Source organism: Miniopterus schreibersii, assembly GCF_964146895.1.
Source record: "Miniopterus schreibersii genome assembly, chromosome: 1".
In the NCBI taxonomy this organism is placed as follows: domain Eukaryota; kingdom Metazoa; phylum Chordata; class Mammalia; order Chiroptera; family Miniopteridae; genus Miniopterus; species Miniopterus schreibersii.
The window spans coordinates 10,661,208-10,687,549 of NC_138101.1; the positions used below are offsets into that span (position 1 = coordinate 10,661,208).

Sequence of the window (26,342 nt, forward strand, 5' to 3'; positions counted from 1 at the left end):
ATGAAACAGCCTTGTTTTCAAGGTTTAGGTCTGAGCTCAGGACTGTTCTCTTTTCTAAGAAGAGACATAAACAACTGTTTTGATGTGTTACTGACTGGAACCCAAAATAGACTGCCCCATTTCCATAATCGAAGGATTGAACTAGGATTAGGAAGGTTGTAATTACCTCCCTGTAATATGATTTGTTTTTTCATAATTCCTATCCTGGCATTCAAGGCAGAACCTAGTATGTAACCATTTAATACACATTAACCAAAATGTGTCCATAGGTCATTAGGTTCATGAAATATTAATAATGTTAATGAATAAAAACCATTTCCATGGTTAATTTCTGTGTATATGAAATGCCAGGTTAATCAAAATATAGATAAGTTTGAAAATACATTTAAAAATTGATATCTTTATCAAATTTTCAGAACCTTTAAAAGATTTCTCAGAACCTTTAAAATGCTAATGAGCATTGATATTTCCCCAGAGGAGTATACGTTATCCAGTGTTTTACAAAATGTTCTGGACATGAAATATTTTCTAGGTACAACATTTTGGAGATATATATTTCTCTTTAGTGTATGCTGACAGACTGTGTTGTTGCTTTCCTTGTCTTTGTATTTCTCATGCCTCTACGATGCTCTTTGCTTCTGCTAAATGAGTAAGTCACTTTTTCATGACCACAGCGCACACTGTTCATCTCCATTCCTCACTCATTTCCTTCACTGGCAGCTTATATGGAACTGTCAAAATACATCTATCCTCCACACAAAAACTTGCACACAAAATAGCCAAAAAATAGGAACAATCCAAATGTCCATCAACAAGCGAATGGTTAAAGAAAAATGCATGTAATGAAATACTACTCAGCAATAAAAAAGAAGGAATTATTGATATATGCTCTATCAGCGGATCTCAAATGTTAAATAAAGGCCACATATTCTCTGAACACATTTGTATAAAATTTACAGAAAAGGAAACCTATCAAGACAGAAAGTAGATTAGTGGTTGCCTGGAGCTGTGGGTGGAAGTGGAGATGAACTGAAAATGGGCAGGAGAGAACCTATTGGGAAATATCCTAACCCCGGATGAGTATGACACAGTGAATTTACTAAAGTTCACTGAATTATATATGTAAGTGGGTAAATTTGGGGAATATAAATTATTCAATAAAGTTATTTAAAAGTTAGCTAAGAGGCCCACTGGCCACCCAGCCACCCACCCATGTTTCCTTCAAAAGTCTTTCTCTCATGCCTCCATCTGAATGTGATCTTTCCTTGATTTGAAATGACACACCATTTCATTTTTACATATCGTGGACCCTTGTCATTTGCCTTCCAATCCTTTCTTGTACTATAGTCATTTGAGTATTCATGTAATATCCTTACTAAACTGTAAGTCTACGCAGACACAGACTACTCTGGATTATTTTATGTAAATATAAATATTGTTGAATCTAAGTATAGGAAGCAAGTTCTATTTAATGAGGGTTAACTGTGATAAAAACACATGTGAAAATGCCCAGAAGTGAGTCTTCTTCAATTGGCTGTTCTGAAATCTGAAATTTACCCTTTGCTATTTAACTTTTTTAAAAATATATGTTTTTATTGGTTTCAGAGAGAGGAAGAGAGAGGGAGAGAGAGATGGAAACATCAATGATGAGAGAGGGTCATTGATCGGCTGCCTCCTGCACGCCCCCGACTGGGGATCGAGCCTGAAACCCAGGCATGTGCCCTGACCGGGAATCGAACAGCGATCTCCTGGTTCATAGGTGATGCTCAACCGCTGAGCCACGCCAGCTGGGTGACCTTTTGCTGTTTAACTTTTAAGAGTAGTTGAAGACCTCAACACATCAGCCACAAATTCAAGGAATCATAATCGTATCAAGAGCAGATGCAGAAGCACTAGGAGCAACAACCTTTCCTGAATGCGCACTTCGGGCTGCTGAGGGTGCTGGGCGCTTCTCATTCTGTGGGTACTATTCCTGAAAAAATAATTTGACACAGTGAAATTAAGCCACTTGCTTTAGGCCGGGTGTCCTGGAAGCAGGGCCTTCAGTAGACGTGCTGTGCACGTGGCCTATGGAGGGGAATGCTTTCAGGAGAAACTGGAAATGAGATGTAGGAAGCAAGGTGGGAAAGCGAAGGAAGTTTCTAGGGAAGTCTAGCTTTAGTTTAATCTAGGGGGAGTGCTGGAAGATAAAATAGGAGAGCAGAGTTTGTCCAGTCTTGTGAGTGAAGCTAAAATATACCTACTGTCCCAGGTACTGTGTATGTGTGTGTGACTCCCAGGCACCTTGGCTGCAATCACCCAAAGGTAATCCTCCAGAGAAGGTCACAGGTTGTGACCCATTATCAAGAGCCCACGGTGGTGGGCGGTGTGTGTGTGGGGGGGGGGGGAGATGGACACATCCACAAGGTAAAGGGTTCCCAGACACTTGGGCAGGCACCAGTGGTTTCTCCAACAGCTCTTGACCCAAATCACACCCGGAGTAACAAGAATCCTCACATTCAAACAACAGTAATCTGATCTCTACATCAGTGCTTTTAACTCCCTACTTTTTTCTTCAGCATCACATTTTGTTGTGTTTTGCCCTTAAAACATGCACGAACACACACAGACACACACAAACGCACCCCCGGCCCCATTAAGGCCTAGGTGATCCATTAGCATCTGCTTTTAAATGAAATATTCATTCAAGCTAAGAAAACAAAGTCAAGCCTACTTGACACCCTTCTTTAATCTTGCTTTTAATGAATAGATAAAAATAATTGTTAATCACATGCATTATTTAAACAGCGTCTGAGGAACGTGGAGGCTGCCTGAAAATAGCCGACTTCTCCCACCATTTAAAATCCACCCCCCAGTCTTCTTCAGACTCACGCATTTACATTCCTCATGAATAAACATTTGCTCAGTCCTCCGTTCAGACTGTGTCCCGATCACTACACATTCCAAATGAACTGGTCTGAATTTCCGAGCAATTACTATGTATCTTTAACTTTCTTTTTCTCAGAGATAAAATCATGCCGGCAATTGGAATTTCATGTTAGAAACTACAATTTGAAACAACAACAACACAAAACCAAAGCATGACAGGTCGCCTGCCACCCAGCACTGCACAAAAGAGCTGGCTTCGTGCCAGCGGTGGCTGACTTATTGCAATGATACAAAGGGCCGTTTATAAAAAATGACAAATGCTAACTGAAAACCACCCGGCCCCTTGGAGCCTATGTTCCTCCTTTTCAGCCCATCCCGCACTTCAGCATCCTTTCCATTTAAATGGACATACACAGGGGGGTTTCTGTGCCCTCCCCTTATCTTCCATGCCTCTCGTTTCCCCTTATCTCCTTTATTGTGCCTATTTTGAACGCAGGCCTCTGAGCTTTCAACTTTAGAATAAGTAGCCAAGAGGTCAGAACATCATTGGGAGGAAATGGGATGTGTGATTGGATGACACTGTGTGTGCGTTTCACGTCGACAATAAGATGCTGCCCTGGATGCCGGCCTGTGATAAGGCCAGCATGTCCTGTTACAGCGACACAATAATTGGTTGAGCAGGTGAAAATTAACATGGCTGAGCACGTGGTGTAATAAACGGCACCCCAAATTGGCTACAGTTTAAGCCCTGGAAGTGACAAAGCTGGGAGATAAGGTTTATTACTTTAGGGTAAAGGAAGTGTGAGGCAGAGACCAAGTCCCTGGCTGTATTTTCTCTAAAAAGGGAATCTCAGAGAGTGAGGCATCCTATATCCTATTTTAAACCATAGCCAGAGACATTTCTGCTCAAGGAGCAATTTGCAAGACACCTGCCTAGGGATTCCTGATGTCTGTCGGAAACCCCTCTGCAAATGTTCTTCCACCCCTGCAGAGGAGGGAAGGGAGGTCACGTTTGTGACCTACGCTTACGCCTCTCATCTGTTAATTTTCCCAAAGGACCTTTGATGATAAAATATCCTTATGTTGCTGACAAGAAAACAGAGCCCTGGCCGGGTGGCTCAGTTAGTTGGAGCTTCATACCTTACACCAAAAGGTTGTGGGTTTGATTCTGGGTCAAGGGCACATACCTAGGCAGTGGGTTCGATCCCCCGTCGGGGTGCGTATGGGAAGCAACCAATCATCATTTCTCTCTCTCTCTCTCTCTCTCTCTCTCCCTTCCTCTAAAATCAAGAAACATATCCTTGGGTAAGGATTTGAAAAATAAAGAAAACAGACAAATAAATTAAACAAAACAAAAATCATAACACAGATTCATTAGGGGACAGAGCCTGGCTTCAGATCCAGACTCTTTGACCCAGCTGTGTAGGCTCTTTCCGCACACTCCTGCTGCCTGTAATACAGCACTTCCCAAATGTGTTCTGTTGGGTGTTAATAAGAGGCAAGCATTGTTTAGGGTTTAGCCAAAGCAGGCCAGCCTGTCTCATTGCCTGAAATTTTATGAGCTTCCATTAATTTGGGAAAGAAGAAACAAAGAATCATTTATATGAATCAAGTTAGTACTATTATAATAATGCTAACAATACTCTGTATATTCCCATCAGGATGTGCTTATAAAAATATGAAAATAAATATGTATTAAGCAAAGTTCCATATCTCTTACAATCATTATGTAAAGGCAAAACAATGCTATATTCATGTAATGCCTGATAAGTGCTATAAAAATAAAACAATAAACAGAGTTATGCAAAGCCGGGCACTGTTCTTAGTGCTTGGTGCACATTAATTCATTTAATCATCTTAACAATCCCTGAGACAGATATTAGTATCTCCATGTGACCGATGAGGGACCTGGGGCACAGGTAAGCGAATTAGCTTCTCATAAGTCCTACTAGTGACCTTCCCAAGCAAGTTCGTGGAAGAACCTGGTACCAAATGGTTTTCTACTAATTCCATACGGCTGATGAGCCTCATTGAAACAAATAAGTCTAGGTGCCTTTGGAGGGCTTCTGTAACCTATAAAGACTAACCAGGGCTCCTATTATGACACTTCCCTTCCTTAACTTTCTACCACCTTTTGCGCTTTGGTTATTGGGAAAACTACCGATTTAATATCAAGTAGGGGCCCTTGATATTAAATATATATAGCTAATATCAAAAGAAGATTTTAGAATTATGAATCCTATGAAATTTGATTTAGCTGTATGAAAGCAATATTTCATAGTCATTTGTCTGGCTCCCGTGTTCATGTCCATTTGAGTATCTACTAAGAACGGCTGCAGGGGATGTATGCATAAGTTAGAGTCTCTGCCTGAAGCAGATGCTTGGATTTCCTGGGGAGGAAAGGTGTTTGCTTGCCGGGAGCTGGGTCTGTTCTGTTGGTGGCAGGATCTGTGCTGATTCATGCCAGCCTCTCATAAGGTCGTCCTTGTCACCAGAGGTGCAGGCGCATCTATGTGATGACTGGCGCAGGTACAGCTGTGAGCTCAGCCCCAGCTACTCCCCAAGCTGCTAACTGAACCTGCAGCCTGTCTTCCTGTGACGCTTTAACCACGCACAGGCGTGTGCTTAGGTTATAGGCAACACGCAAGCAAAACTACGGAAATGAAAGAAGCTAAACTAGAAGCCACTATTATGAAACATGCTTTTTTTAAAGGAAAAGAAGAACTAGACTAACCACTTAGACTAGATTTCGAAAAAGATGCAACAGTTATTAAAAACAGTAAGAACAAATGCTTACAGGGACCTGACTCACCTTGGGCCAGGCCCTGAGGGTGCTTTCATATCTTCAACTCATCTTCAAAACATTATATGCATACCCCAGGGACATGAACAATAGCTTGGTGAAGGCCAAGGGAGGGAGAGGCGGGTGTGGGCGGAGGTGGGCAAAGGGTGGTGGGGGAAGGGGACACTTGCCATTATGTCAACATTAAAAATTTTTAATAAAAATAACCCCTATGATACCAATGCTATTATTATCTTCTTTTTGCTGATGAGGACACCGAGGCACAGAATGAGTAAGCAGTTTGTCTAATATCACAAAGTGCCAATCGCCCAGGCTAGGGTTCAAAGCCAGGCCCTGAGACCCAGAGTGCATGCCCTTGACACGGAGGCCACCTGCCGGGCCATGTGTAACAGGTACTGGTGGAGGCCCCTCAGTTGGCAGCTGCACTTGCTGTTGTGCTCGCTCACGGTTCTTCACAAGGATCCTTCGGGGTGGGTCTCACACCTCCTGGGCGGAGAAGGGGAACTAAGATCAGATCCTGCTGGAGTCTGAGTCTGGATGAAAGCACAGGACTTGCCAGGCCAGGCGTGGCTCAGCGGTTGAGCATCGACCTAGGACCCAGGAGATCACAGTTTGATTCCCTGTCAGGGCACATGCCCGGGTTGTGGGCTCGATCCCCAGTCGGGGGCGTGCAGGAGGCAGCCGATCAATGACTCTCTCATCATTGATGTTTCTCTCTCTTTCTCTCTCTCTCTCTCTCTCTCCCCCCCTTCCTCTCTCTGAAATCAATAAAGATTCATTTTTTAAAAAAAGCAAAAGAAAATACAGGACTGTCTGAACCCAAAGCTGTGTTCTTTCCATGATGCAAACATTCAGGGGAGTTGTTTCGGGACTAAAGTCCCGGCAAAGTGCAGATCATATCTTACTCGAATTCCCAGATCACAGCTTCTAGTCTCAAAGTGGGGTTTTCCTTTCCTCAAAATTCCATTATTTGAATCAAGGTCAACCTAGTGTTTTCCACATTCATTATTCAAGAAAAAGAAAAACAATCTAGGAATAAAAAAAGAAAGTTATAGGATGATCCCTATAGCCACATTTTATAAAGTTCTTTTAAAAGAAGAAAAAAAAAAAGTAAGAGAGATACTTAGAATTCCTTGCTAGGGAGCCATTTAATGGACTCTTTGCCTTGATCTTAATTGCCTCCATACTTCCTGAAGCTTCTTTCTATCACTCCTTTCCCTTTACTCTGTACCCATATAAATAATTCTTACCTAGGTTTTCTCTTGAATGGTGCCCACTCAGACGCGCAGCAAGCTGCCGTTCGAGAAAGAGAATTACTGATGCTCAGAAGTAGGGGAAGCTGAGAACAGCCGAGAACAGCAAGGTTCCCTCCGCACTCTCCCTCCACCTGCCTCTCTCACATACACGCCCAGCTCAGTTTCCCTTTCAGAGGGAGAGGCCGCAAAGTACATCAGTGGAGTGAAATGCTTTCCTAAGAGTCGCAGAACTACAGTTCCTCCTAAAACATGCAGAAAATGAGCTCCTCTTTTAGGCAAGTGAGGCTCTTAAGCAAAATATCGATATCCTGGGCCCTTAATAACTTCCTTGTCATCAGAATAGTGAGGGAGACAGCTCATTTATTATCAACCATTGCACAAACTGACTTGAAGGTGAAAAATGATTTCAAGGTATAAAAATCTGTCCTCAGTTCCTAGGGGCCTCTTCTTAATTATCTTAGTTTTAAAGATAATAAAACAAACAGAATGCCTCGATTTTAAATATAGTTTCTAAAGTAAAAAAAAAAAAAAAAAAAGAAAGGCTTACAGCCCTGGCTGAGGAGCTCAGTTGGTTAGAGCATCATCTCCATGTGCTAAGGGTCAAGGTTGTGGGTTCGATCCCAGGTCAGGGCACATACAAGAAGCAATCAATGAATGTGTAAAATAGGTGGAACAGTGAATCAATGCTTCTCTCTCTCAAAAGCAATAAAAAAAAGTTTTCACTTTAAATTAATAAATGACTATGTTCCAATGGGCACTGGGTTTTTCTGATTGGAAAAAATGATGTGCATTCCCTACTGATATTCTTTTCCTTTTAAAAGTGACCTCTGAAAAGTTACATAAACACATGCCCAAAATGGGCAAGTTCAGAAAAGAGATTAAAATTCCAGTGTTCATTCTCCAGTCTCGAGGGACACATGCCAGGTAAGTGGGGAAATTTATCAACATGCAACTTATCAGTAGGGCTCTTATCCAAACTGAACGAATTTAGGATTGAAGCACGGCCAAGGGAGATGGCACAGAGCAGGTGAGGGAGGAATCCGTGCTTTTTCAGGAAGGGCACCTGGTCGGGATCTAGAAGAGGCGGCCAGGAAACCACAAGACACAGCCTTTCCAAACTCAGGGCAGGAGGCTCAGGACCCGGTGAGCAAGACCCAGGCAGAGGTAAGAACACTCACCTGGGCACTGGCTAGGGACCAGAACTGTCATTCTAAGCACTGTGTTTCTATGAAATGTGGTCCTTTTCTGACAGACTGTGGCTAGATCCAGCGGCAGGCTTTATAGACAAAACAAAGGATCAGGAAGGTTAAATAGCTTGCCTAAGATCACACGGCTAGTTAGAGATTGCAGTCACGGCCTTTTTGTTCCCCTCCAGCCCAGAGTCGGTCTTCATTCTGTTGGCAGTGCTCTTTCCACCGTGCCCCTGTCCTTTTTCGTACTTGTACATGTGGTCAAATGCAAATCCATCTCCCAGGGGAGCTTCATGGGTCACGGTACAAAAGGATCAAGATTCGGGTTCTTCAGTGAGCTCAGTGGCTTATATCTTATAACTGACAAACTTCATGCCTATGCTCTTGGAGTGCGTGTATATGAGAGAGAGAGAGTGTGTGTGTGTGTGTGTGTGTGTGTGTGATGTGTAGGTGTGTGCACCCATGAGGCTAGTAATGTTTACACAAACATATACTTGTGCACACGTGTGTGTGTGTATATGAACATGCAAAATTGCATACTTCACTGATTTTAATAGCCATTGGACATACATTTTTGAAGGTAGAATATCGGATCTGTGAGTACTAGACACTATCAAACATTCTAAAAGCCAATAAGAAAATAACGGCTACAATTGTGGAAGTGAAAAAAAGTACAAATGCATTGCCATTAAAAATATATTATGAGTAAGACACCATTTTTGAAATTCAAAATTTAAGCAGAAAGTTTCTCTCCGTGTATTTGAATTTCTCTCTCTCTATGAGGCACAGTGCAGCATGACTTTAAAGAATCTATTTGTCGTTTAAAAGAGCCACCTGAGAGTATTTTCTCAAGTGTTTTCACCAAAACATAGAAACTAGTATTTGTAAACACTTTGTTGGATCCCCTCCCCAAGCAATTTTTCTAGTTATTTTGATTTATAGTGCACCACTATGGCCACACAATAGACAAGTGAAATGTTCCCTGGCCTCTGCCTTGTCACTCACTTGAAGGACATAGTTTCCGGCTGGTTCAAATTCAAGTCTTCTGTGGTTGTACAGTCATTGAGCCACTGTATCTGTTTTACATATTTGAGGTTGTAGAAAGCATATTCCCTCTGATTTCCTGGTTATTTTTTCTATTCTCCCATTTGCTACCCAATTTTGCCCTTCTGTTTGAACATATCTGGAGAAAATAATCTTACAGTAATGTACTCAAGTAAGTGCTCACTTTGTCTGAGTCAGGGACAGTCCTCTTTTAAAATTATGACCATACATCTCAAATGGGCACCTGGCATATGTCCCATGAGACTGGCAAATACCACTGTGTTGAAAAAAAAAAGTTCAGTCTCTATGATTGTTAGTTCCAAAAAATGTATTAGTATAAATATCTTGAATATAAATGTATTATTCTCATCTCAATTTGGAATATGCCCAATTTGAATATTTATCTTTAAAGCTAATATTTGGGGGGGGGGGGAGAAGTTACTCAAAGAAAAACTACCTCCTCTCTGTAAAATCTGCCTTTTGTCTCCACCGTCATAATACTCTCCCCATGGCAGGTGCTCAAGGAATATTATTTGATTTTTTGAAATGTCTACTCTAGTAAAGACAATTTACATTGGTCCTACAGTTGCAATCAAGAGAGGTGTTTATATGCCAGGATCTTGAAGCAGCCTGGTAAGAAGAAGAAGAAGACCAGACCTGTTCACCCCACAGGGCAGGTGAAAGGGCAGATCTAGCTTAACAAAGGAAAATGAATAATTTAGACTGAACATACGCTCAAGGCTGGTCATGAGAAATACAGGCAGTTTTTAAAGGAGGTCTGACAAAAGGCAATGAGTCAATGTCTTGGGAGGTGTCTGGGGCAGAGCAAGGAAATGACTAGAAGTAGACCCCATGCCGAGATTGCCCTAGGGAGATATGGTGTGAAAACTGATATCATGGCCGATATAAAAAGTTGGAATTGAGGACTTGTAGAGACTTCCTATACTACTAGTCTTTCACTGGTTTCCCAGTAAACCAAGAATAAAACCCAGTCTTTGCAATGGCCCTGCGTGATGTGCCCTTGGCCAGCCCTCCACTGCTCCTCCCACTACACTCACTAGCTCATTGCTCCAGTTCTACTAGCCTTCCGTGCAGTTTGGACACAAGATACACACTTTGTGCCAAAGGCTCTTGTACTTGGTTGTCCCTTTGCCTGGAAGACTCTTGTCCCAGACTCTACTGTCTTCCACATTTACTTCTTTCTTTCAATTACTGGCAGAAAAATCAGTTCTTCAGAAAGGTATTTTCTTACCACTTCATAAATAACATCCCAGTTTCTGTCCTCTTATTTATGCTTGTTTCTATTACATACCAGATTATATATTCCTTTGTTTATGTATTTGTTTACCTTCTCCAGTAGTACGTAAATTATACAAGAACTTGGATTGTGTTCATTACTGTGCAGAAAACAATGTGTGAGCACACTAGAGGTACACATAATTAGTGAATGAATACATGAATGAATTCTACTATAACTATTCTGTCTCCTGTACATTCTCTGTAGCATTTATAGCTGTATCTCAAAATTTAGCAAGTCAACTTGTAGGAATGGAAGTTTTTTTCTCTGCTTATGGCTGCCTCCCCAGTATCTAGAACAGCGGCTGGCACATGAGAGTTGCTCATTAAATAATCTTAAATATTGTTCATCATGAAAATAAAAAAAGTTCCTCCACTGTAGTTTAAAGAAAGGAAATGAATGATTGTTCTTTGAGTATAGTAACAGGTAACAACAGAACCAATTTTAAAACCAACCCAATTGAACAATGGCAACTTTCTATTAGTTATAAGCGTGCTTTAGAAAGCTCCCGACCCTATACACACCAGCAGTATTTTGCTCTGAACAAATGCATTCTACAAGTACAGCTCTCACTTGATTAGTGGGCAAAGAATATAGCTTTTGGTTTCAGATATTGAGTGGTAGCTTCCTTTCTTTGGAAAAAAAGATGATGGTACCTGGACATAATGGTAAAACACACAAATCATTTGTTATATCCTAGACAGAGTCCCAAGCACATATAAATACTAACTCATGTTACCCAAGGTCCTTCAATAATACATATTAGAGCTAGCATTTAATTCTTATTAAATACAATGTTGTGGTTTCAGAGTCTGTGCTCTCAGCATCTATAGTCTATGGTCTCTGTAAGAAAACTGAAACACACAGTTGGTATTGATTCAGGAGTGCGGTTCGTCTTGATGATGAGCTTCCTGACTTGTGCAAACGCTTCTTAAAGAATTGCCTCTGAGAGCCTTGGGGTGAATTTCAAGCAGAGAGGTCAGGTTAGGCCTCTGTGAAATGGTGCAAATGGTGAGGATCCTGAGAGACTTAGCTCCTGCTTTTACTAATCAGAGTGATGAGCAATTAGAATAACAGCCTTTGTGATTTGACTATGCATCTATTGGGCATTGAACCTGGTTTTTCCAGAAATTCATCCACTGGGCTACCCAATGGCTGTCAGGCAGTAATGACTCTCTAATAATAACTTGTTCAGACAAGTCATTGAGGTGGAAAATACCTCCATTTATGCCAAGGTATTCTTTGTAGTAGCACCTGTCTCTAAATATAAAGCTAAGCCAGAAAGTGTACAAGTTAGCATCACCCAAGTCTTGGAATCCTTAGACTGCAGAGTGATTAGTCCACCAGCAAAATAACTAAAGAAAGCTAAAATCTGGATACATATTTTGTGGAAGTTAGATTATGTTTGAAGATTATTTTCTGAATATCATCAGATTATTTTCTTCTGCAAAGAAGAAGTCTGTCGAAAACAATAATTTCATCTCTCTGGGATTCCATTTACTTCTCTATAAAGTGATCAGTTGAGAACTGGTCATTTCTAAAGGATAGTCCATTTCATGAAGACTTAATGAGTCTTTGTTAACTACAGATGTGTCTTTTTCTTTTCTATTTGTCCTCATTTTGGGGGCTCTTTATCAAGGCATGAAACGCCTCCACACAGAGCTACAAGCTAAAAATTCAGTCAAATTAAAATGACAACAACCATGTATTTTAGAGATAGTCTGTAGGAAAGGTTTTTATTAGATGAAGCTTATATTTACCTGTGTACAATTTGGCCTACTTTTGATTACTTCCGAATGCCACTTGGATCAGTGTCACTATGAAAATATTAGAATGAATCCAGATTCCCCCACTTATATTCTATTGTGATCTTGAGCAAGTCATTCATCTCTCTGAACCCCCAGTTTATCACCTACAAATGGAAATAACACCCACGATCTTGCCTGGTTGATATCATTCCAGGGCATGGCACATGTAACACTCTTTTACCCTGTTGGTCCTAGAGTAGATTCTCAACTAAGGTATGTTTCCCTCCCTCTCTTGCACTCTGTTTCCCACAAGCACAACTATCTGTGTTCCTTCTTGCTTTATACCCATGAAAAAGACAGGAGTATGTGTTTTCTGTTGATGACCATCCTACTTAAGCCTAAAATCCCATTGAGATTTCTGTTATGCTCCAAATCAATGCTGGATACTCTTCCTCACAATCCTATTCCAATACAGGTCATCTCATTACCTTTGTTTGTCCACACTCTAATGGATCTTTCCCATAGATCCCAGACCCTTTCACAAATAACGCCCTTCCTGGATTCAGGGTCTCATCTTTACACTATAGCATCTTATGTAGATTTTCTTATTTTCTCCAAAATCACCAGCCCTTCTCTGTCCCATCCATTCCCAGCAGTCCTACCTATCATCCAGAAACAAACCGGACACAAACTGGGTTCAGTCTGAGTCTACCTACTGTCTTCTCAATTTCTACCCCAGAGCCCGACTAAAGACTAGATTTGATGAGGCTGTATTGAAGGTTCATTTAGGTTATAAGATTTGCCTAATTTATAAGATAGAGGCTTTACTATTTTTTATGATGTATTTAGAACAGTATGTCAGTATGTTAGTATGTCAGTATGACCACTTATGCTCACTAAACAATGTCAGCGACTGAGAGTGTTTCACATATAGAATGTCCAGAAAGGGTTCTAGAAAGAGTTGATGATGGATAATTGACTTAAAACTTTCTCCCCTTTACCAAATTATTTCCCATAGCCACCATGTTGTAAGGTGTAGACAATTAAAATTACTGAATAGAACAAAGAGCCTGATGGCCTGAGTTTGAATTTCGGTTTTATGACTTACAGTTGAGTAACCCTGACCCAAGTTACTGAGTCTCTATCACTCTAAGTTTTCTCATCTCTAAACTGAGAATGACAGTACCTACTCCAGAGAACCATGGCGAAGGTTAAGTAAGGCATCGCTGTAACAATACTAATGCTACACTATGTTTACCGCTTTAATACACAGTTTAATACTATACTGTGTTCAACATGCTTTATATCTAGGTAATCTTCAATAAAGCAATATATTAACATTATTTATCATTATTCTATTTTATGAATTTAAAAAATAAGGGTTATAGAGGCCAAGTAATAGCCCCAAATCACATGACTATTAAGAGGCAAAACTGTAATTAGAATCTAAGCAAAATAACTGGATTCTCTGAGTGTAATCTCTGAACATGCAAAGCCCTCTTCCCCAAGAGCCTCTTTTTAGGAATTAATGTTCTTGAAATAAAGGAAATATAACTATAAAACACACTAAAGAAATGCAAATAGCATAGGTATTCCCTTTATTCCATTCCCAGGTGGCATTAAAGATAGTTTGCGTAAATTTTCTAATATCGCCATAATTATTTTTATATTTCTTAAGCATTGCAGTTTAGAAATACTTTTCAGAAGGTTCATATACACATCAGCTTGCATATCCCATTGTATTTGGGGAAGCAGAGTTATGGGAGAATGAAAAGAGAGTCTGCTTTTCGAATTCCAATTAAGCTATCTGAGATCACATAACAGCTCCCTTCCAGTCATCTCCAGCCCTGTGGTCCTCATTAAATATTGTGGAAGGGCCCTGGTTGGAGTGGCTCAATTGGTTGGGCATTGTCCCAATGCACTGGGCAGTCGTAGGTTAGATTCCAGGGCAGGGCACATGCCCCATTACAGGCTCAATTCCTAGTGGGGGGTGTGCAGGAGGCAACCGATTGATGGTTCTCTCTCATTGATGTCTCTCTCTCTCTCTCTCTCTCTCCCTCTCTTTCTTCTCTCTCTCTAAAATCAATAAAAACATATTTAAAATAAATTAATTTAAAAACAAACCTCATGGGATGGACACACAGCACTGTTTTCTAGTTGGCCCAATTTATTTACAGACTCAACACATCCACACTTCTGTCAACAGCACAGGAGAATTAAGATCTTGGGTTCCAAGATCCATCTCTGTGCATATGGATAATGCCTTGTTTTGAACTCGTGAGGAAGCTTGAATCACAGGATTATGGATATCTTCTAAATAAAGTGAGCTAAATAAATCCCCCCAAAATCATAATGCATAGTGTACAAAGGACTTAGATTATCAGTTGATTTCATTTTGTCTTTTATCAAAGACAAATACCAATAAAAGTGATTTTTTCAAGTCATGTGTGTTATTGTACTTCTGTAAAATTTTGCCTTTCACCAAGATTAGTAGTAGGGAGGAGGAGGGTCCTTTCTTAATGCAGTAACTATTTCAGCATGATTTAATACATATTTGGGTGAAAAGTAGATATTTTTATAGCCCAGTGTTGCATATAGAAATAATGAAATGGCTCTGCCATTAAAATTTTCATTCAATTTCTCCCTGGAATGCATTAACCGAAAACCACTTTCATTTTTATAGCTGGAAAAGCAGCAATTGACTGTTGTGAGGCTTTAGTATTCGAAACCAGACTAACTCTGGAGCTTCCTCCACTCCTCACTAGTAGAGAGAGCCTGTGAATTCAAAACATGGGCATCATGTGTTATCCTCAAAACTCTGCTCAAGTTCAAACTATTATTTGCATTCATAATGACCTGCTGTTAAGATTTCTTTTCTTCAAAAGAAAACATATTGAAGTTTAACTGAATTACAAAAAATAAAACAAAAACAAACAAACCCCCCAAAACAAAAACAACCGAACTTTGAAATGTTAATAAACTATAACATGGTACATTTAATAGTTATTGCAGCCCCAAGTAAGTTTTGAGAAACTGTATCACAAGGATGCCTAGAATAGTAGCCCCAAATGTCAAATCTTAGAGTTACAGGAGAGGACATTTTTCTATTCTCTTTAAATACAATGAAAATCTCTCTGAGATATGATGAATTATCCCACTAAGGGAGAAGAGGAGAGATTAGTCCAATAGCTACACTGCATATCAATTCCAAAATAGGCCATTGATACCTATTTCTTAAGAAAGGGTACGTGTTATATAAATCATCAAGCTTTCATTGCCTGATAGACTCCTGGACTTTTTGAAATGGAAAGTTCCATAGAGATGATCATGTCCAGTTTTCTCATTTTAACCACTAAAGAAGTACAGTGGTTTATCGAGGTTAGAAAGGAAGATAGTAGCAGAAGAGGGGTAAGAATCTGTGCTCCAATTATTGTTCTTATTTTCTCATGTTCAAGAATGCCACCCACTAAGTGCAACTCTTTTTGTTTAGAAATACGTGCCATGGATCTGTGTGTAGCATTATGTATTTATGCAGATCAGACCTAGGCTAGATCAAAAGGAACCAGGGCATCCAGGATCCACTTCCCAGTCTTCTGCAAAGAATGGGAATGCCAAGTACTCAAAGATAAGCAAGCAATTTCAGACTTTAAAGTCACTGATTTATTTTGAAGTGCATTTATTCTCTATATATTTAAAACTGGATAATAACTACATCATGAAAGCACAGTGTTATATGTGCCTTTGAGAACGTAATGCATATTGTACATACAGTAACACAAAAATAAAAATTACATTTGAAATGATAACTTCACTGTAAAACAATTTTAAGCTTAGACAAGAATGTTTATTGTTTAGGGAAAAAATTTCAAAACCATCCTTAGAGGGTTTTAATCTAGGTCTACATTTTTCTACTTAATACTCAAATTTCTTTACCGGGACACTTGAGCAGACAAATAAGACAGGTGAAAAAGATGATTATTTCCAACTCTCATATGTAAAATGGTGGGGGAGGAAGGGCACGCCTATGGGAAAATAAATCTGAATAAAATGAGCATCGGAGTTTTTTTCTTATTAAGGAAGCTTCAGAAAATTTATGACGATGCTATTTTTGATAGTAAATGTTTACCTTTTGCAGTAATTACAATTAGGCTACGACTTTAGGGTAGTGCATATTCTCATGTACAGGTTCAAACCGTGTACAATGAACTATAACAACTCAGTCTGTTCCTCTGTTTTCTATCCCCGGTAAGCAAAGTACGCGGACAACTTAAATCTAGTTTTGAAGGTTTTCCGATGCTAGCACTCACTTTGGAAATAAGTCTTAATACAAACTTCAAGACGGAAAGCATTTTTGTTCTCTGTCTCTATCAACATTTACACATCAAATATAATTTCTCCTTAAACTGATTATCAACATTTTAGCATTTCAAAACACTTTCTAAAAATGCCGGAAATCAGCTCTGTATCGATGTTGAAGTTTCTGAGAGAGAACACTCCTTCCCTCCGTAGTACAGCGTTGGCCTGGAACATGCCGATATAGTAAAATAAAAAAACACAAGACAGAAACGGTTCATAAAAATCAGTACAGTTTGGAGTACAAGTAATAACAAAAAGGAAAAAAAAAATCCATACAGGTTAGTAGCCCTTCGAGGAAGGAAACACACACTCTCATTTGGGAGAGTAAATATTTTTGCTCCTGACACAAAACCAATACTAGAGTAGGTTTCCTCACAGCACCCAGAATAAAAGCTCTCAGCAAAAGAGTTTCAAGAAAGACCACACATCACCCATGAGATCAGGCACAACTCCCTCAAATAGCTGGGAATACTGACTCCCTCCATGGAACTGGCAGCCTCAGAAAATAAACACCAGAGCCTTGGGATGGGGGGGCCCGCTCCCGTCTGCCAGGTAAAACACCACCCACTGGGGAACAGAAGACGCCAAGCCACGGTTCTGGTATCGTGACAACGCAGAAGATAACGTCAGTTTTAAAGAGCAGTCAGCACTTCCAGAATTTAGATTGCCCTCTTTTCAGAACGACAAAGATTTCCATCAACGAGGGCTGCAAAAGCATTCTGCAAACTAACTTAGCGTCACTTTACAAAGCCCGCTGCCCACCGTTCCTGCGCACAGTGCGTTACAGAGGCCGGTTTCTGGTAACCTACATCCGAGTGGCACACTTACTATAATTTGATGTTTGCTGTGTGTAGGTGCAGCCTCACTCACGCCTCATGTGGCAGGCAGCCTCCGCAGGGCTAGATCAGTTGTAGATGTGAGACACTTATAACAGACATATTTGCATTTTTACTCAAGTTTCAGATTTAAAGCAAGAAGAATATCAAAGCACGACGACGCCAAACATCACCCAGGGGCGCGTTTAAAAACTGCTCTGACAACTTCAGAGACACAGTCGCTAGCCGTATGCAAACACACTCCCGAATGTGTTCAGAGCAGCAACAAAACAAGATTCTAAATTTACTCAGACTCTCCAAGAAGCCTCTAATTCAGGAAAAGATAAAGGCAAGCACACATTTGGTTTTTTTTAAAGCAAAAGATGGTTGTTAAGGAGAATAGGAGAAGAGCCTGTGATACACATAAACGGCAACACTTGAAACACAATTTGCTATTGGGATTCTCTGCTAAGGTCTGTCATGTGAGTTGGGGACTGTGTCCCATAAACTCTCCCTGAGGATGTCACATAGGTAACATTGTAAATACGTCTCAAGACAACCTTATAAAAAGCTTGTCATTCTTAGGCTCCAATCTTAAACCATAAGAAATGATAATAAATGTATATCCATTTGCATAGCAACAAACAGATGAACCTTACAATATATCCAAATAAAATTTGCTGATACAATAAAAGGGGATAACAGATAAAATAACCTAAGATCAGGATGGATTAAAGGCTCTCAATATAAGCAGACACACCAATTAAAAACCTTTCATTCCCTCAGGTTCGGTTCTAACATTCTGATTTAAAGTATTGCTCATAGTTTTCACATTCTTTTGCTGTGAAACGTTACGGAAACTTACAAAAAGTTTATCTTATTAATCGACTCTACCTTGAGCAACTTGCCTCCCTTCATGTCCAGCCCAGAGTTACGTTTCTCTGATTTCCTTGCAGGTGCCTCGTACATTCCCTTAAGAAATTTTTATTGCAAAACAGATAATTTTTAGAAGTCACTAAAAAGCACTCCCTTACCTTCTAAACCTGCTTCAATCAGCCCAAACTGTTCCAATAATTTAACAAAAAGCACAATGACGATCAGAACGGCTATCATTTCAAGCCCTTCCAAGTTCATGGTCAGCTAGGTCATGGTCCGACAACAGCCAGTGAGAAGTGCTTGTCTGCCTGGCTTTCTTTGTAAAGCCATTAAACTACATTAAGAAGGCTACTGCCAGAGGAATAGGGGAGGAGAGCCAGGGAGAGCCAGAGAGAGGGAGAGAGAGCCAGAGAGAGAAAGAGAGAGCGAGCCAGAGAGAGAGAGGGAGAGCCAGAGAGGGAGGGGGGAGACGAGATGGAGAGGCTGAGAGAAAGGGCGTGAATGAGAGAAAATGCATCCATCCTGCCTACAGGAGCAGAGGCCAGAAGTAGCAGCCGGAAAAAGTCAGCCTGTCGGAATTATTTGCTTGCTGGGGGTGATCACTCTTACACAGAGAGACAGCCACGCATGAAGTAACACGCAGATCACCCGAAGACCAGGGAGGTCACCAGAAGGTCTCCAGGAAGCATGACGTGTGGCAGCGATGGCTAGGTGGCCCCGGGTCCAGCCAGCCCGTGCCGCGCTGCTGGTGGCTTTGTTGGGCTGGCCAGTTGCCTTGGAAACGGAAACTAACCAAGGCTGGCCTCCCGCTGCAGACAGGGACCAGAGCCCCGGGTCTTGCGATGAACCTGAGAATGCCAAGGGGCGGGGTATCAGCTGGAAATCGGCTGCTTCCGAAACACTGGGGACTAGTCAGGAAAAGCAGAGAGTGTCTTTTGTCCCCAACTGGATGAAAACAGAGAGAAATGAGGCTTCAGTCAGTGCATGCTGACTTTCTTCTTCTCAAGGCGCTGTCTTATCCTTTGCACAGTCAGTCACTGTGAACCAATGTTCCGGCTGAATAGTGACTATCGTACGGTTTCAAATGATAGGGTAATAAACGGATAAGTAATAAACTCTTACTATTTGTAATGTGTAGAGTTTAGCAGCTACCTTATGCACTGGTTCATTTCTATTCAATACACCAAAGTATATACTTTTTTTTTCAGTGTGCACCTCCTATGTTTTTTAAAGAAACTTGATTTAAGTAAATTTAGAGCCATAGAAAATGTTTGAAGGCAAAAAAAAAGAACCAGAAACAAAACTTTGTTTGGAGTTACTGTCTCTATCTTCCTCAATCATTCCCCCCACCCCACCCAAATAGGTCAGGCACACATTAAAATACAGAATTTTTTACAAAAGTGCTAGAAAGCATCTCAGAAAGCCAATTCAAGCCCTTATTTCATGGATGAGTAAACTGAGGACCAAGGAGTGAGAAAGATCAGGCAGAGGCGAAGCAGGCTGGGAAGCCGGCATCCCCAGTGGCTGGCTGGCGTTTGAGGCAGGGTGACGAGGTGGTTCCGAGGGTAGACCCCAGAGCCAGGATGCCTGGATTCAGGTCTAGAATCTCTTATAAGCTGTGTGACCTTGGGTAAGATACTCAACAGCTCCATGCCTTAATGTCCTCACCTGTAAAAAGGGCGTGATAATGGCACTTAGCTCACCGCGCTGCTGAGGTAATTGAGTAACACTTTCAGAACAGAGTGAGTGCTCAGTCGCTACTCGCTCTTGTTTTGTTTGGTTTTTGAATTTTCATCCAAGGATATGTTTTATTGATTTTTAGAGAAAGGAAGAGAGAGGGAGAGAAACACCGATCAGTTGCCTCCGTATATGCCCCAACCAGGGATCAAACCCACAGCCTAGTTATGAGCCTTGACCAGGAACCGAACCTGCAAACTTTTGGTGTATGGGACAGCACTCCAACCAACTGAGCCACCCGGCTGGGTCTAGCTCTTGTTTTTATTACAAGTCTCTCCGTGCTGTGCTGTATTGATACCACACAGGGTTGCCAGGGTAATTATTCTGGATGCAGCCCTCATATTATCATTCCCTTATTCAAAAATTTTCCATGGCTCCCTATTTCCCTATGAATAAAATCCAAGCTCCTTTCAACAGCATCCTGGTCTCCCCTTCATCTGATGTCAGCTTGAGGGTTGCACCTCATGGCCCTACTTCTGTCCATCCACTCTATCCGACAGCTCAGTTTCCTGCCCCTGAACTGAGCTCCTGCATCTCCAGGCTTTGTTCAAAACACTGTATCTATTTGAAAAATCCTTTCCACACCATATCTGTCTCACAAGATCCTAAAACATTTCCAAGAAACGTCTCCAAGCAGAACTGGAGAAAATGTCTCTTTTTTGCTTTTTGTTTTTACAGTATTTTTTCCTCTTATGATATATTACATTATAGTTACTTGGGTGCAATACTTCACACTTAAGGTTAAGTTTCTAGAGGGCAGAAACCATGCCTTCCTCTCCTTTATGTTCCCGTCTGCCTCCATGGAGGGCACATCATACTTTGCAGATCTATGGGATACGGACTTGTTGGATAACAATAGTCACCATTAATTAATTACCACACACCAGATGCTTTGCACTCATTGCTTTTCCCTTTTAGTCTCTCTGAAGTTAGGTATAATTAGATAAGACTTACAGAGAAACACTAGGCCTCAGAGTTTAACTAGTAGCCTCAAGGTCCTGCTGCTGGTGCGTGAGCGATGGGATCAAGATTCAAACACTGATTTGTGCAATTCAAAGCCCATTATTCCACAGCTTTAATCAACTTAAATACCCAAACACTGGCATAAATATTTATCAGCCCAGGAATGAAGGTTATCACCAAAATGATGCTCCCAGACTGCTTTGTGACATTCTGATTAATCCATTAGCACCTGTAACTCTGCAACATGAGAAGATTCCAAACTAGTAGTTAATTGAATTCATGGGCCTTCCTGCCCACTTATGCATAGGCTTATTCATGCTTAAACGCACATCAGCCTCTGGTCTCCAGAAGGGATTTTACTGTTTTTTTGACCTGAGGAAGTCCTTGAACTTGCCCCATAAATGAAAGTCAATGATGAGGTCCTTCGTATTCACATTTAAAGTTGATGTCCTAGCAACAAAAGTAAAAATAAACAAGTTGGCCTATATCAAACTAAAAAGCTTCTGCACAGCTAAGGAAACCATCAACAAAATAAAAATGCAGCCTGTAGAATGGGAGAAAATATTTTCAAACCGTATATCTGGTAAGTGGTCAATATCCAAAATAATATAAGGAACTCAATAGCAAAAAATCAAGTAACTTGATTTAAAAATGGTGAAAAGTCATGAATAAACTTTTTCCAAGAAGACAGGCAAATGGCCAACAGGTACATGAAAAGTTGTTCAACATCATTAGTCATCAGGGCAATGCAAATCTAAGGTACAGTGAAATATCCCCTCACACCTATTAGAATAGCTGGGTGACGGGAGATGGTTTGACTTTGCGTGGTGTACACACAATGCAACATGAAGGTCATGCATCATAGAAATGTACACTTGAAACCTATATAATCTTATTAACCAATGTCACCCCAAGAAATTTAATGAAAAGAAAAAATGATAAAAGATAAATGTTGGCAAGAATGTAGAAGAGAGAGGGAACTTTTATGAACCGTTAGTGAGAATCTAAATTAGTACCACCATTGTGGAAAACAGTATGATGTTTCCTCAAAAATTATAAATAGAATCATCACATATTCAGCAAACCCTCTTTTGGGTATATATCCAAAGAATATGAAATGAGTCCTTTGAAGAGATACCTGCACTTTCATGTTTATTACATCATTATTCAAATAGCAAAACTATAGAAACAACCTGTTGATGCGTGAATGGATAGAGAAATTGTGATACACATACACGCACACACTGGAATATTATTCAGCCTTTAAAAAGAAGGAAATCCTGCCACTTGTGACAACATGGATAAACCTGAAGGGCATAATGCTAAGAGAAATAAGTCAAACACAGAAAGAAAAATACTACATGATCTCACGTACATGGTGAACCTAAAAAAGTTGAATTCATGTATGCAGAGAGTAGAATGGTGGTTACCAAGGGCAGAAAGGTGGGACAAATGGGGAAATGGTCAAAATGTGCAAAGTTGTGGTTATGTAGCATGAATAAATTTGAGAGTTTTAATGCAGAGCATGCTCACTATAGTTAGTAATACTATAGTGTATTTTTGAAATTTGCTAAGACAGATTTCTGGTATTCTCATGACCAAAAAACAAAACACATAACTATGTAAGGGGATGAATGTGGTAATTAGTTTGAATATAGTAATAATTTCACTATGTAAATGTATATAAAATGCCATATTGTACACTTTAAAATATATACAATTTTTATTAAAACAAAACAAAGTTGTTGTTGGGTTGAGAACTGGGTGCAGGCATGTTGCTAGTGAAAAGTCTAGAGTGAGGGTCTTTCCACCTGGTCTGGAAGTTACACTTATGGGTCCCTTGGAGCTGAATTTTTCCTCCCAGGGCCTGGGAGGTTTCCTTTCAGACTGTTTACCTCCTAAACTCAGGCCTTTGCCCTTGCTGTCCCCTTTACTGTAACACTTATTTTCAGATCACTCCATCAATAAGTGACTTTAGGTAGGTCTCGGCTCCAAAATCCCCATCACAGAGAGGCCATCACTCACTGCACTGTGTAGAACCCCACCCACATCTTCCGGGGACCTTGGAGTCACTGCCCCTCTGCACAAGTGCTACTTTCCTCCAAAGCACTGTCACCACCTGACATGGATATTTGTTTACCTGTTTATATGATATCGTCTCCTGTCAGAATATAACCTTGTGCCTATGAAGGCAGAGATGTTTTCCAATGTTATTCACTGGGATTGCCTTGAACTTAGAATAGTGCCTGAACTTAAAAGGCAGTGACTAGCTGTTGCATGAACAATGTAACTGATGCTGTCACCTAGCCTACAACGCCACCTGCTCTCTCACTCATCTGCCAGGACCTCATTCCCCTTTATCCAGAGGGCCCATGGACCGTGGCAAGGTCTCTGGCCACTTCCCCGTGCCGAGAAAGCCAGCACAACAGCACAGGTGACCCTCACACCTCTCTTTAAGGTGAGCCATGGGCACTGCCCACTGGAACGTGGGGGTCATTCACTTCCCTCTGAGTTTAATGTCAGTATGATTTGTAGTTGCAGATGATGCCACCAGGGAAAGCAATACAAGGAAGGCATCAGGGTGGGTCTCCCCATCCAAAATACCTAAACACCACTGGCGTGGACGGTGAGAAGGAGCTGGGAGAGCATGCACGCCTATCCTTTGATTTCCCTCTGAAAGACCATTGTATTCTAAATAGGCAGAGTGGCTTTGTCAATAACTCTTAGCTTTCAGTCATAGCTTAGAATCAGATTAAAGCATTAATCCGATGTCTTTCTTCCATTCAGAGCCTAGCATTCCCTTTAAAAAAATATTTTTTCATTGATTTTTAGAGAGAAAGAGGAAGGGAGAAGGAGAGACAGAGGAACATCAGCGTGAGAGCAAAATATAGATCAACTGTCCCCTGCACAACCCCTACTGGGAATTGAACCAAGTGGCATGCACGGGATGACACCCGACCAACGGCCACACCGGCCAGGGCTAGCATTCCCTTTTGGAAGACAAATTACTAGAGTGACTGATAGAAAGAAGAGACCAGATCTTTGATCACATCTGAGTTACTTAAATTTTCTAAACCTCAGTTTGCTGGTCTTAAAAATGGGGCCACTATACATCTCTGAGGGTGTCATGAGGGTTACATGCTGTAACATTTGTGAATGATACCTGCATTTCCCAGGGTACATACTTTGCCAAGCACTAGGCTAAGCACACCAACTGTCCCACCTCACAGCCACTGTTTGAAGAAGATAAAGGTTTTCACTCTCATCTTACAGATGAAGAAACAGGAGCATGGCAAGAGTTAGTAAATTACCCATGTCCCTAAGCATCAGAAGCCAGTTAGCTGTACACTGACAGGAGAATTCCCATGTGAAAGACTTGAAAGTGGCCAGATTTCCAGATGCTACCATTTAAAAGAAGGTCCAACAAAGCAACTTTGGTGAGTCACCCAGGCTCTGTAGCTACAAAAAATCTCTCTTGGCCTGTCCCCAGAAAAATGAGCACACCCAGTTATAGATACTCTTACTATCACAAGGGGAAATGGAGGAACAGAGGCTTAGTGGACTATACCAGAAAATATCCCACCCAAGATTTGAACTCAGGTCTGACTCCAGAGCTCTTGATCAGAGGGTGCTTTAGATGAAATTGCAAACCACTACCACCCACAGCAGCATCTGGCACAAAAGCCTCTGGGGGGGTATGGAAAGTACCATGAGAGTGGGGGACCCCACTCAGGCTAAATGGCAGTTGGAGGTGGGAAGATGCAACTATACGGATATTAGGTGGCTTTTTCTTTTTTTTAATACCCAGAGCAGTCTGCATTACATGACCAGTAGAAAGTAAGACTAGTCTTTCCAGAGAATTCACCCAGAGCCTGGAAAACACTCAGATCCAACCAATCACTTGCTCTGATGCCCCCATGAAGTTTCTTCTCTCCATTTCCATTCTGACATGAAATGAGCATCAGCCTCCAACTCATACCCCTCCTCTGGCAGTTACTCAATCCAAGTAGAAGCCTGGCTAAACCCTCTGATTGAGTGACTAGGATATTCGGCCCTTCAGAATGAATCTCAAAATAAAACCAAGCAGTAAGGCATCAAGTGAGAACTGTACTTCAGTAATAATGCAAAGAAATGATGACCCACATTTATGAAAGTGGCAGATGATGCAGAGGTTAGGAACATGCTTGGGTTCAAATCTTCAGTCTGCTACTTTAGAGCTTCATGACTTGGAGCAAATTGCTGAGATGATTCATTCAAAGCACTTAGAACAGAGGCTGTCAAGTTGTAAATGCTCAATAAATGGTACCTATTATTGTTATTACTGATTGAGCCCTTGCTACACATCACACACTGTTCTAATTGCTTTACATGAATTATATCAGTAAATCCCAGGAACAACTCCATTAGCTAAGTACTATTATTATTCCCAGCCACCTCGTGGACAAGGAGGAGTAGGGTATCTTCAATTAACTTGGGATTCTAAAGAAAACACATTGCTCACATCCACCCGTCAAGAGTACCCCAACCTCACCATAGGTAATATGGGAAAATTTACTCACTTTAATGCCTTAACTTTTAAATTGCCCTTCTTAAGAAAAATGCAAATCTAGGCATCCCTGTTGCAAAGAAAAGAAATGTAAATGTCGTTGAAATAACTTTCCTGGGCATTGGTTTTTGAGAACATCTTAGTCACATCCCACCTGGAACACTTCACAGGGTGAGTAGATACGATGAGGTATCTAGTATCCAATGAGGTATGCGATGTAGCCTCAGACCACAGGCTTGACAGGCTCAGCCGACTTTCAGAGTCCTGTCATCTGCTGGGGGAATTCATGTTCAAGGACATATTCCATCGCCCCATCAGTCTCATCAGCCACCCGCCTATCACACTCAACATCCCTTGAGTAGACTACTCCCTCAGTGGTAAGAAAGCAACACTACACCACGCTTCACCAGGCGACCTTGCCCTCAGGATGACGAGGAAAGGCGACTGCTCAGTGGGTGAAGGGAGTTATGTGGAGGACAATAGGCCATGACTCAGAAACACTTGGAAGCTACTTTAGCGCATCCTTCCAGGACCAGAGATAAATGGGGCGGGGTTATAAATAAGAGCAATATTATCCAACGCTGGCAAGAGAGAACAGAGAACCCTTAAACTTTTCTACATAAGTACATATGTAAACTAGGTACATATACATTTACTGGTGGTGCTGAAAATTAAGTGTACATTAGAATTACTTAGAGATCTTCTGAGAAATGAATCTTTAGACCCTCTCCAAAGATTCTGATTTAGTAGGTCTTGAGCAGAGTCTGTGAGTCTCTATTTTTATCAAATATTCCGGTGCAGGACTTCTCTGGACCACACCATGAGAAACGCTGCATTCATCTG

The 26,342-nt window shown here is 41.0% G+C and overlaps 1 protein-coding gene across 4 annotated transcripts in view; it reads right to left on the reverse strand.

Moving 5' to 3' along the window:
- Positions 1–26,342, reverse strand: part of KCNIP4 (potassium voltage-gated channel interacting protein 4) — a gene marked incomplete at its 5' end in the record, with an annotated part of 828,309 nt that overhangs the window by 349,375 nt on the left and 452,592 nt on the right. Inside the window, one exon of one of the 4 annotated variants that reach the window (XM_081132592.1) lies at positions 18,412–18,978. The exons of the other annotated variants lie outside the window; for them this stretch is intronic. Within the exon in view, the coding sequence (XP_080988718.1) occupies positions 18,412–18,511 (100 nt within the window). Of the gene's footprint in view, positions 1–18,411; positions 18,979–26,342 lie in introns of those variants that run through there. 4 annotated transcript variants of the gene reach the window in all.